Source organism: Diachasma alloeum, unplaced genomic scaffold, assembly GCF_001412515.2.
Source record: "Diachasma alloeum isolate Michigan unplaced genomic scaffold, Dall2.0 Dall_scaffold_00830, whole genome shotgun sequence".
In the NCBI taxonomy this organism is placed as follows: Eukaryota; Metazoa; Arthropoda; class Insecta; order Hymenoptera; family Braconidae; genus Diachasma; species Diachasma alloeum.
Genome location: NW_021680957.1, coordinates 25,495 through 38,321, shown reverse-complemented (window position 1 = coordinate 38,321; position 12,827 = coordinate 25,495). Strand labels below are relative to the sequence as shown.

Sequence of the window (12,827 nt, the reverse complement as noted above, 5' to 3'; positions counted from 1 at the left end):
AGGGTTAAAGTGATGGCCAAGGAAAAATTCTAGTGCTGGCAATGGACATTTTATTGGTGTTCCTGTGAAAATTTCACCTAAGTACACAAAAGAGTCGCAGGAATACCAATAAAATTTCCAGTGCTAGCACTGGAATTTTTCCCTGGCTGCCACTTTGCCCTTCTTTTCCAGTGCTAGCACTACAATTTTTCTTGAAAATTTTCTTAAAAATTTTTCTTGAAAGTTTCGGAGGAATCGAAGAGACTTCTGGAGAATTCCAAAGAATTATGCAGGTTTCTCGAATTTTTGGAGGAATTCAAGAAATTTCTAGGAAATTCTTCGAGTTTCTTGAAATTTTTAAGAAATTCAACTAAATTTAGAATTTCTGACGGAATTTCTCAAGTTTCTAGAATTTTTGAGAGGTAGAAGCAGTTCTGTGAATTTGGAAGAAATGTAAAACTTCAGGGAAATTTGGGAAGAATTTATGCATTTGTGGAATTTGTGGGGGAATTCAAGAAATTTCTAGAACTTCTAGAAATTTCGAAAGAATTCACGCGTTTCTGGAATTATTAAACAAATTCAAGACACTTCCAGAAGTTTCAAGATAATCCTTCAACTGTCTAGGAATTCCGGAAGAATTCCTAGAAATTTGGCATTTCCTTATTCTCCCATGGCTTAAGGAGTTCAAAATACAATGAAAGCAGCAATGCATAGAACATTCAATGAATATATTTTTGAGAAGAACTATTTAGTTTCACAGAATATAAGAAATTCAAAATATATGAAAAGAGAAAATCATAATGTGATAAAATAATAATATTTAAAGTTCTCAACATTTCTTCAACAACAATGCCACGCTTTGATCTATCAAACAACTATTATAATTTGAATATTCATAAATTTTGCAAATTTATGGCAAATTTCGCGCGCATTCGGAGTTTTAATGATAAGAAAACCATATGAAAACTCTCATCAAAATTAAAATTTTAAAGGTACAAAACAAAAAATAGGAAAGTGTTCTCTTAGACTTGTCAATTTGCATCAGAGGAATTATAAAATTAGTCAAATTTCAGATATAAAAAAAGGGATCTTGAACAATAATAAGTGAAATTGTCCGCCGACAATTCAGTAGCAAATTTTTCAATTTTATTTTGACTATTTTTTATTTTTCATTGAATATCTCGAAAACGTTGGAGAATAGCAAAATATTTGTTAAGACCATGTTTGAAACGCAACTAAAATTCCAGAACATTCTGGTCGACCATCGGCCTACTTCGAAAATCTCCGGGACCCTTCGGGTCATCAGTCATAAGTCACCGAAACACGCGCGAATCAGTTTAGGCTTAGCCTCTCACCGTACAAGTCTATCTCGAGCAAATCACCTGTAGACGTCGTATAGTATCCATTCGTATTTCAACGAGTTCCCATCAACTAAGTAGTAGTCTCTCAACTAGTCCACAAGTATTAAGTAGAACTCAACGAGTAATTCAACGTGTAGTAATTCACCGAATAGTTATTAATGAGTATTAATCAACATTAGTAAGAGTTCATATCGAGAAGTCGATTCAGTCAATTAGCATTCAAAATTGAATACCTTTATTCAGTACATCACCTCTGTTGATTAAATTCAGTTTAAATTCAGTGACTCACCAAATTAACGTGCAAAGACAATCATCAGTGACATTAGACTATCACCAATGAAATTACGTATTACCAAAGAGTGTACATAAGTTTTGACAAAGTGGTTCGATCCCATAAAATAAAGTGTGATTTTTTAAATCCAGCTCATCAGTAATTTTCCCAACAGCTCCCTCCACAATTTCATCCCACATCCATCCTAAATCTAGTCATTCACCAAACAGACCATTTTTATAGAGCAAATAAAGATCTACAAAAAAGTTTATAATAAAAATTTGGCTACCACCCACAGATTCGGAGATATTCATCAAAAACCCAGCTGAGGGCTATTGCGTTGAGCGCAGCAGGAGGTATGAATAAGTTGCGCATGGCGCCAATCACGTGACTCGTGGCACTGGTGCAGAGAGGGGAACAGCTGACGCATTGCGCCGACTGCTCCGAAATTGCTATTATAATTTATAACAAATTAACGGTACATTTTGGGCTATAAGTTCCTAACTCCCCCCGATAGGAAATTTTCTCAGCTGCAAAGAAATTTTTTTTTTCCCATCTGGTGAGGTTAACTAAAGATATCTAGGATTGAAGACGGCCTGTCGCCAATTCCCAATTGTTTATAACAAATTGCGAATCACCCCGGCAAATTTGAGCATATACTTTTTAAAACATTAATAATTACACTTTTAGCTATCGATTGGTGTAATTTGGTACCCTTTGGTTAATTTCGATATAAACGACATTTTCAGAGCTAGTTTGACTGGACTACTTGCGAGATATGATCCTTGTCACGTTTGATCTTTTTGGTGTTTAACTGAGAGGTAAAATTTTGTTTTTCTCTCAATTGAACGAGACTAACGAGATGGGTCAAGACTAAACTTTAATTTTCGAGACTCCGGCGATACCGAGACAGTCCTAGACACTTGGCATTGTCGAGATGTGATCCATTTTCCTTCGGCCTTTATCAGTTTTTCCAGCCATCCGGAGATTTGAGTTCTTGGTTTTTGTTCGTCTCGCGAAATTACCCAATTAATGACTTTTCCATCGGAGTTATCGATTGCTACTTTTTCAGTTGTCTCTACAAAAAATATGCCTACAAACCTATTGAAGATGTTTTTCAAAAAATCACTTGCTTCTCGCTATTTACTAAATTTTGGAAAAAAGTGAAAAATTAGCAAAATAACGTGACAATCTTGTGCAAACCTTTAGAATGGCATTTTCACTGCGCAAATTATCCAACTGACTCGATAAGGCCCCAAGTTTCTCTTTAGCGGCCAGAAGTTCTCTGTCCAACTCCTCACAATTCCTCTCAGCCATCGCTCGCATCTGTTGGGACTCTTGCAGCTTTAACTGTGACTGCTTAAGAATTTCTGGGAGGGGTGCCAATTCTGCCAACTTCTCCTGAAATTGATTTTTAACTCGTCCAATTTCCAGTGTAACATTCTCATTCATCCTCGCGTTGTCCATTTCCATCATATCCAGCTGCCTGGTCTGCTCTTCTACCGTTTCTTGTGCTTTCAAATATTTATTTCGATAATCCTCGAGCCGAAGTAGATATTCCTGATTCGAGAGTCTCAATTCTTCGAGTTCCTCGAGGGCTTCATTATGACGTTGTTCCGTCACCATCAGACGATGTTTATCTTCAATCATTTGTTCTCTACTACCCCCAAATTTACTTCGTTCCGACTCAAATTTTTTCAAACGTTCTTGGAGGTCAATCATTCGATTTTCGACTTTCTCTTTAGCATCCCGGGCTTCACGGGTCTCGCGTTTCATTTTTTCGGAGTCTGTACGGAGACAGGATACTTCACAGAGCTTGTTCTTGTAGTCCTCTTGGAGACGAGCGTATTGCTCTCGAAGATCACGCAGTTGCTGCTGTGGACAATTGGTAGCTCCCTGGAATAATAATCTTTTTTGAGTTCACTTTTTTTTGTGATTCATCATGTATTGTCATTTTAATTTCCTGATTCAATAAATTTACGGGTGGTCGGTCTATGCAGATTCCGGAGCACGAAGTATTCATAGCTGGGCCGATCTGGAATCAACATTAATTATTCATATTTTTTCGCGATGATTTCATTATTACATTTTTGATGTGGTTAGAGAAGATGATTTTGCACATTATGTTGCAAATGTGTTCAAAGTTGAGGAAACACACGAAGAAAATAAAATAGTAAAGATTACCATGTCGGAATCCGCACATAGTAAATGTTAACAAAGTTTTGTAAGTATTATAATATGGACATGAGAATGGCTGCCATGGAACATCGTAGTGGTTACTATGTTGCATAGTAAGTATTACTATGTTAACATAGCTATGTTAAAGTTTACTATTTTACATAGTAGAGCTCCCTATATGACGTAAAATGTCCCATAAGACATAATTGAATTCTTCTAAATAATTAAATACCGTCCAGGAATGAAACAGAAGTAGATCAATGTTAGACACAGAAATATCATTAATTTAAGAACGAGAATTTTCTTGTTGTAAGAACCATCTAAAAGCGAAATTATGTTTCTGAATGAAATAATGGATTTATTCAGAGAGTTCCTAATAAATCCCATTAAAACCTAAATTAAATTTGCATTTGTATTTTTATTCATATCAAATGAATAGCTTTACAAATATAAACAGATGCTTTCCCATAGAAGTAACGACGTTATTAGTTAGGAATTTGGAATCATTGTTTAGATGGCGAAGGAAAAGAATGAATTGATGTGCAATAATTCTGTTTGAAACAAATAAAATGTTTATTTATTTCTAATTGATTATCTACTTCTAATGAATACACTATTGATTTCAATTCCATATAATTGAAGCTTCATTTTTTTTTCTTTTCCATTCCCATATAGCCGATTAGGTTTTCTATGGTCCCATCCCATCCCCTATTGCGGGGTCATGGGCCGACTTCCTCCCCCATCATGTCGCAGTGTACCTTAGGAGCTGTACTCCATATGCACACTCTCCTGGTGACCAAGGGAAACCATGTAAAATCTTGGCCGACATGGACATTCATCGACCGGACACCAACGGCGAATGTTCCCCAAACATTCAATCTCGATGATTTACAGTGTCTAAACTCCCTTTCAACGGTTTCCGAAAGATTAAAAATCCCCAATTGCCCCAAGGCGGACTCGAAACCGCTCTCTACGGGTCCCGTCATTCGGCTCAGGGATTCAACCACTTCGCCCACCGTCGTCGGTTACAATTGAAGGTTTATTATTAAAATAAATATAGAAATTTCGACCAAAAATATTGTAGAATTTAATAGGAAAATTTCAAATAAAGAGTAATTTGTTTAATTTTTTTAAAGGAGTTCAAGCCTTAAGCGTCGTGAGTTTATGAACGCATCAAAAGGCAATCGCGAATTTTAACCGGTCATTTTAGAGCTACTTCCCACGTTCATAGGGCCACTTTCCATTCACATGCTAACCGTCTCTATGAACACGGTAGGCATTCCTATGTAATATAGCAGGCATTACCATGGGATATAGGGTAAGCATTACAGTGGGACATAGAAACGATTACTACGTAGGGACAGATGTAAACCCTTTTAATATGTTATCATAGGAATCTCTCTCATAGCCATGGTAATATTTACTATTTAATTCAATTCGTGCACTTTTCGTAGACTCGATTAAGAATAAATAGTGGAATTTTGTCCTGAAATCCATCCTTATTACGATAATTGAATATGTTTTCAGCAAGATACGAGAATCGTCTTGTTGAATTTTGTCATTTCACTGCTGAAATTTCGATTCGATCTCAGAATTCAACATTTTCATCGAGTTACATTTGTTTTAAATTGTTTATTCACTTTCGAGAGGAGCTGCTCATCATATCCGCCAGGGACACCTGTCATCGATTGATGCATTGGCGAAGCATCATGAGAAGAAGGACATGGACAAGGAGCACAGGGTCCTGTGCACTTCAATAATTTTCTCTGTTGCTCTAATTGTTGTCTCTCGCGTTGAACATTTGCTAATTCAATCTTCATACCACGGACTTCTGATTCCATACAACCCAATTGTTGTTCCTACGCAGATGATTCAATGATTTAATGCGCATTAATCATTCTGTTGATTGAGATTATAGATTTCAGTTACCAGTTGCTTGGTACTAGTTTCATAAGTATTTAATTTGTCTTCGATCTCCGCTGGACATGGACCGCGAGTAGGTGAATTCTCAAGGGTAGTTCGAGGAGAAAGTGCGAGATTTCTACAGCACATGTTCTGATTTGGAATACTGAAAATTTTTTCTGAACCACCGCCGCCACCAAGACGGGGACTATCTATTGAAAAATACCAAGCATTCTCTCTTCCTTAGATGAGGAATAATATTCCCTTGTATCAAAATTTGGTAAAAAAATTACTTACTCTTTCCTGTGAAATTTGGACTTCGCGGACTAGCTGAAAAGAAATAGATTCAAAAAAATTATATAGATATGCAAGTTGTTACAGAAGAATCCATAAACTTGAATTATTTTAGCATCGACGAAGCAGTAAAACCGATTACAATCAGGTCTAATATCTTTTGATAATTCGATTATCTTAGGATTGAATGATTTCAGGGCAGAATATGATCGAAAATGTTTCTGTCTAGGATGCGAAATTTTGTCTTAGTAATTCAGTTTAACTACTTCTTTACTGACTCATTTCCATTATAATCTACTGCATGAGAAATAGAAAATGCGAAAAATAGTACCATATGCAGACTGACTTTGAGGAGCTGCCAAGTCTGGAACGGGACAACAATTGCAGTTTTCCTTGTCACGACGTGGAGAATAGGTAGCCCTCGGTTTATCGACGATTCTCGGAAAATTAACCTCACTACTGCAACAAGTTGGGTTACCAATGCGCTCATTGATAAACACTAATTGTCGTCTCAACTCCTCATTCTCTCTTATCACTAATTGCATTTTCTTCTGAAGGCCACATAGTTTTCTCTGTAGGAGGTCTACAGTACTGTCCTTTTCAAGCAAAACCTCTTGTAATTTGTATCTGAACGGACATCAAAATTTTGTTGATGTAGTGGTGAGAAAAAACATACAGATTGGTAGATGGTGAATTTTTTTTTCATATTTCGATTTTCATTTGCTTTATTCGAATGTTGAAACTTCACAGCAGCGCGGGGGTCAAATGCGGCTTTTCAAATCTTCAATAACTCTCAGAATAAGGACGCAAATGAAATGGAATTCATCTTACTAAAAGTCGTGTTAAGAATGAAATTAAAAAAAAAAATATTGTCAAAATGTAGTAAATCTCTTTTATTTATCGATTATTTGCACTGACCAAATAAACGATATGAATAAACGTCTTTCCACAAATTCGAAACATTCACCGTATCCATGAATAAAAAGTTTGTGGCGAGGTTTTTTTTTTGCTCCTACAAATTGGTTTTTGGATGTAGAAAGGAGACTGTAGCTTACTTGTTACCCTCCAAGTGGGCATTTACTTGGGCTAACTTCTCCTGCATGTTCAATGCTTCTGTTAACTTTCCTGTGATGTTCTTTAGATGCTGCATTTCTTCAATTCGGGGTTGCCGTTGACTGTCAGCAACGACAATTTTAGGAATATTATCCTCGGTATAACCACAGACAATGACTCGAGGTAGTCTTTGACAATAAAATCGACACAATAAGGAACAGGGAAATTCGGGACTGGTAATTTATTAAAAGGATATGTTAGTTAGTTTCGAAAGTTCTGCCATTGAGAAGTGAACTTCATGGTGTCTCTTCTACCAGTGTATCTACTTGCAAAAAATTTAAATATGACAGGCATTTGAAAAATCGCTAAAAATCATTTTTCAACTTTGGAAAAACTCAATGTGAGTAGTGGTTGACGTATCAAACTAAAAATTAGACACAATGTCTAGAAATCTAATGCCAACAGAAATGAGGATGTATTCTCCGATCGGACTGTTGTTTGATCTATACAGGGATCCCCATCAATATTAAATTTCTGTAATATTACACAGATTTGACCCTTACATTATTTAAGGTTTAAAATATGTTGATTCAATTTTTCCAATAATATAATATTAATAATCTGATTTTTTACAAATAATGAAATATTTAAAATTTGTTAATATGCAACTGTAAATTTACTGCTAAGTGAATAATTCAAATTTTTTGAAAGGGAATTTTCGATTACACAAGTAATCGTCAATCTTCCTACCTCAAATTATTGATTGATAAAATAGTTGAAAATTTGAATATTTGAATTGATCATATTTAAGTAATCAAAAAATTACAAGGTTGATGTTTTTCAATTTAAGGGCTCCAAAAGTATTCGTAATAAAATATTAGAAATTTGGCTATCCCTGGATCTATATGACTGACGACTCGGAAGTGCTAAAGAGGAATTTTAAAAAATATTGAAATTGAAGTTGCTACAACTAAAATTAAGCTTTTCCAATTTCCATATTTAATGCTTTTCAGTGGATCATTTAAGATTTTTTTCAAGTAGATACACTGGTAGACGATACCTCGTGAAGTTCATTTTTCACTTACAACTTTCAAAACTCAGTAGTGTATTCCCTTAAGTGATGAAAGTGCAAAGATCCAGATTCCCTGAAGATTTTTGCAACTAACTTCGAAAGAAGAGAGTGTGAAGAAACTATCAGGGAAATTTTTGTACAGAATTGGGTGGATTCTATTGGGGTTATGAGTGGAATGAAATACAAACTCTGTAAAAATACTTTGACTCCGACTTTATAATCAGTCGCATGTGGAAGTCATATCGATAATATTTGCCCTACCTTCAATTATTGGACTGTACCACTTTGCACATAATGATTCCCTCCACAATATATTTCCAATTCGTTTTCACCTATCTTCAGGAAATTCTGGGGGCCGAACGTCGAACTCATCATCACCACACGTCTCTGGATCATCAGAAGTACCAACTTTATGTTCCGATTCTTCATCCCGGATTTTATCTTTACAGGTGGGAGATAGTTTATCTGCAAAATCTCTGCCTTCTTTTTCCTGGGATATTTCAACGAATTTTATACAGTTAATTTTTTTTCTATACTCAAGAAGAAATATTTCAATTCGAAAATACCTCGTTTCTATGATGAGGTGATGTAGGAAACATTTCGAAAGCCTTCGCAAACTCCTCGCTCGTGGGATCTGTGAGCCCCAATATCCTTTGAAGCATCCTGGTCATGTCTTCTAATTCAGCCATTTTCGACAGTATTTCTTCAGTCTTGGTATTGACTATTAATTTATCATCTTCCGTTAAAGGTTTTTTCTACATTTTCAATCGAAAGACTCCAACTTAGTTATAACTCATGTGATGTCTCACAGTTAGTAAAATGTCATGAAATTTCATTTATACTATTTAATCAATTTAAGGATGGTTAACCGCAATCCAAAACCGCAAGCACGCAAAAAATTAGGAATTTTTATTTCAGCATATATATAGAGTTATCTCGTTCATATTAATAAAACTTTTAATCCACCGACCCAAATCAATTATTTAGAAGTGAAATAGATAATATGCGTCTAACACGTAGACATTAGGATGATGTCATATAGGGTTGAATGTTTTCAAGTCTTCATCATTTGCATGGGTATCGAACATTTTTTCTTGGCCAAATTTTCTCAGGAATATTTGATAACAATGCTCGTATTAATACGGGAAACATTCCAATGCTGGCACTGAAAATGTTATTGAGGACCATTCATATAAAATTTTCCCAAAAATTTTCATAGCCGGTAAATTATGCTCTTTCACCCTCATTAGAACTAGGTTTTTTCTGGAGCATTCCTCTCCACGTTGATAAACCTCAATAACAGACAAGCGTAGGTTCTATGAGATCCCTATGTAGATACCCTTGTCTGTCATTAAGGTGTCGATATGTATTCAAGTCTTTCTCTGTATTTACTTGACGCAAAACTGCCACTTCTTGCTTCAACTTGTCGATCTCTTTTTCCATCAGTTTGCATCTCTCTCTAGTTTTAATGATTTTCGCCAGCATCCCTGTGTCTGTTATCGGAAGTGAACTGATCACAGAATCCGTACGTTGCCCAGGAAGTATCTCCACGCCTAATAACAATGCATTTTTTCCAGGAATACGTACGAAGATCTAAATCCCAAAGAAAATGAGGAACAACGAGATATTTACCCTCAGCCATTCCAGAGGGAATAGGATGGTCCGGTGGTCTAGTATCAATATCTACTGGTGCAACTTTCTCTGCTTCTGCAATCTCCGGTTCTTTACTCCCTGTAAGCATCTCCTCAGTTCCTCCATTCTTCATATCAGTTGTATCTCCTCGGCTTTCCTCTACTGCAGAAGTATCCTCGGTTATTTGTTCGCCCATTTGTTGATCAATGACTTGTGCTGGAGGAGCTGAGGGCTCTGGAGTCTCTTTTGTTTTCTCAGTTTGCTCTAGTAAATCTTCCGTCTTTACATCTAAATTCCTCAATTCTGTATTATCTTGTGAAAGGGCGCCTTCTTCATCGGCCATGTTGGAAATCGAACCGTTGATCAAATTGAAGTCTAGGTGTTGACACTTGCTATTTGTGCGGCCGAAACTGAGATGGGTCTGATATTTCTATAAAGGAAATTAAATTAATTCAATAGTATTTCTAAGGACTCCTGGGTACTCATTTCAAAGTACTAGCGTAATTACTTCAAGTGAGACGCTGGGGTTAAATTCTATCTGCTCCGTTAAATTCAATCCGAAATATGCTTCCAGATGTTGTGAACCCTTTGAAGATACTGATTTAGAAACTGTATCATTCGCTTCATGAAGCTGAATGGATTGTATCTCTGATAGATTTATGATTTTTTTAACATCGAAAAGAGATTTCAATGAGCCATAAGCATGTTGGATTAACAAGGTTTCATTTTTGTGTCCTCGTAATTGCCTCTTGTGGTTGGCATTGCGAGGTAGTCTCTTGCGTTTTAAATCTTGCGAATTTTTATTGTGCAGGAGAACCGAATCTGATGCTCGATTTTCCCCTGGCTTTGGGGAGTGTTTGAGGGCATGGGGATGTCGGTGACTGCTTAGTCGTCGCTTCTGTGGCGTTCAGAATTTCATCTCATTATTGTAATTTCTCAAATGCATAATCTAATATTAATTTTACCTTCATTATTTTACCTTGGTGACGACGGTATTCGAATCAATAATAGTTCCAAATATTAAAAAGAATTCAAAAGTTTTTCTTGAAACAACTGTGAAATAAAATGAATGGGTGAAAATTTTATTAATGAAAAATACATTTTAATTGAATTAATTTACCCAAATGTTTATTTGGTTATTTCTGATGCTAAATAAATGAGCCTCTGATTGGGCGAATGTCTTTTTTTTTCAACGGAAAATTTTTTAGTGTCAACATCTTTCAATTCGGTGAACAAGAATCGTCTGTTTTGTTGATATACTTTCTTTTGTTCCATTGGCAGGGGAAGAAGTTCGGTTTAGTGAAAATTTAGTTATAGTCGAATTCAAATTATGTTACTTAGAGGACAAATAAAATGAGAAAATTCAATATAAATTGAAAGTTCCTGGATTTACTATTGTCAGCTCTTGCACTCTTATCTCATTCTTCGCACATAGTGGTTTCCGAATGAGACATCTGCATATTTCTAAAATCACAGTTTTTTAGACCATTTTTTATAAATTTCCTTATATTTGACTAGACTATTTATTTAATTGCAAGGATTTTTCTCTATTTCCAAGGAATAATTTTTTATTCTTCGCCAAGTACAAAATTTTATATATTATTTTTCTATGAGATTATCCAACGCTATTTTGTTCTTTTGTCTTTCTTTGGATTGCGGTTCAACGATGATGATTGTAGCTATTCATTCTATAGTTGAGAAATCTCGAATTTGAATTGCTTGATTTCTCTGATGATGGTGAACAGAGCATTTTCCTTCGATGTCATCTCCTGAATCAATGGCTCTTCGTCATCTTTCCTGGGGAAATTGAGACTTTGATGAATAATTAAATCAATCATAAAGTTAAGTTCAATAATAGTTCCTCCATTAAATTTAGAAAGCCTCACAACATTTTGCCGAGATCGGAAAGATCTGTCAACTCTTGAGAAGAAGAAATTGGCTCAGATTGTTCATTCAAGACCTCAATTTCATCCATAGAGCCATTAACTTTAGAAGAAACCACAGAATTACGTTCCTGGTAATAATTTATGTCATTTTTCAGATAGATTGATTTCTGAAAAAGTTATAATGTCATGTCACTTCAAGATTCATAAAATTACGAATTTTTATGAGACATAGAACATTCTATTTACTTACATATTCATCTTGAGATTCAACCATCACACGAGTATAAAAAACAACTTCCCTTTGCAAAGCTTCCCTAAAAATAGAATTTGCAAGTTATTTCAATTTTACCATTATTGTGGCTTAAAAAATGATGAAATCTCATGATGTTTTTTGAAAATATTGGTGTATTGAATAATACGGAATCTTTCGAGTTTTCTTAATTTCTGAAAATTTTCGTGAGCCATCTTAAATCGTTATCCACAGGATTGTTATACTGACTGTCATCGTTTAGAGTTTTATCAGAGATTATAGGGGAGATGAACAGGGCCAATGTAAAGTGTACAACAACAAAAATCGTAGCGGTGGCGCATGGACTACGATGGAGCGTACGGAACTGTTGGTATGATAGGGCCCGAGCATAAATTTGTCGATAACCGGAAAGGGATTCTCAATACGGTAGCTCCTCGCATTTTGTAATAATTGTCAGGAATGTAAAATCGAACATATTATAATCAATAGTATAATGAATGCACAATCTAATGATCTAAAAGTCTTTTCCTTTTTCTCGACATATTTATCATTGACACGTAGGTCAAAAAATTCATAGAAAATCCCAGCGCTGTCGCTGGAAAACTCTATAGTTTTCCAGTGATTCTATTGAATAATTGTGCAGATTTTGTTTTTTTTTTACTATAGTAATGTTCGATTATATATATTTATTCCCCCCCTGAGTGAGAAAGGAATATGTATCGCGCTCGCTCCCACTCATTGTCGTCTCCGTCGCGCTGTCACGTGCCCGTCCTCCACCAAAATTAACGAGTGCGAGTGAGAAAGAAAATGGAGAAGAAGGAGAGAGAAAACATTCCAACTCGTTTGAAACGGTTGGAACGTTTTCGTTGTTCTCCAGCGATCTACACATAATGGGATTAATTCAATAATAGATTAATGAATAAGATTTTTCGCAGATTATTGCGAGATT

General features: G+C 35.5%; 2 protein-coding genes across 3 annotated transcripts; both read right to left on the bottom strand.

The window, feature by feature from the left end:
• Positions 1-2,814: 2,814 nt before the first annotated feature.
• LOC107044875 lies at positions 2,815-10,713 on the bottom strand (the record flags this gene model as incomplete). Its single annotated transcript, XM_015266932.1, is given in 13 exon segments — positions 2,815-3,507; positions 3,593-3,641; positions 5,422-5,648; positions 5,719-5,903; positions 5,989-6,021; positions 6,317-6,612; positions 7,041-7,226; positions 8,443-8,600; positions 8,677-8,865; positions 9,503-9,663; positions 9,743-10,172; positions 10,263-10,640; positions 10,708-10,713. Coding segments are annotated over 13 exon segments (2,991 nt in total), but the record flags the coding sequence as incomplete, so codon positions are not given.
• Positions 10,714-11,292: 579 nt separating this feature from the next.
• On the bottom strand, positions 11,293-12,147 carry LOC107044876. Of its 2 annotated transcripts, none has more exons than XM_015266933.1 (3): positions 11,879-12,147; positions 11,629-11,795; positions 11,293-11,554 (listed from the first exon to the last, which is right to left on the bottom strand). In XM_015266933.1, exons 1-3 carry the CDS (start codon positions 11,900-11,902, stop codon positions 11,431-11,433), a joined length of 315 nt encoding a protein of 104 aa, XP_015122419.1. In that variant the 5' UTR covers positions 11,903-12,147; the 3' UTR covers positions 11,293-11,430. The 2 variants fall into 2 exon arrangements, with proteins under 2 accessions (XP_015122419.1, XP_015122420.1); XM_015266934.1 differs by having other exon boundaries at positions 11,293-11,539.
• Positions 12,148-12,827: the final 680 nt, after the last annotated feature.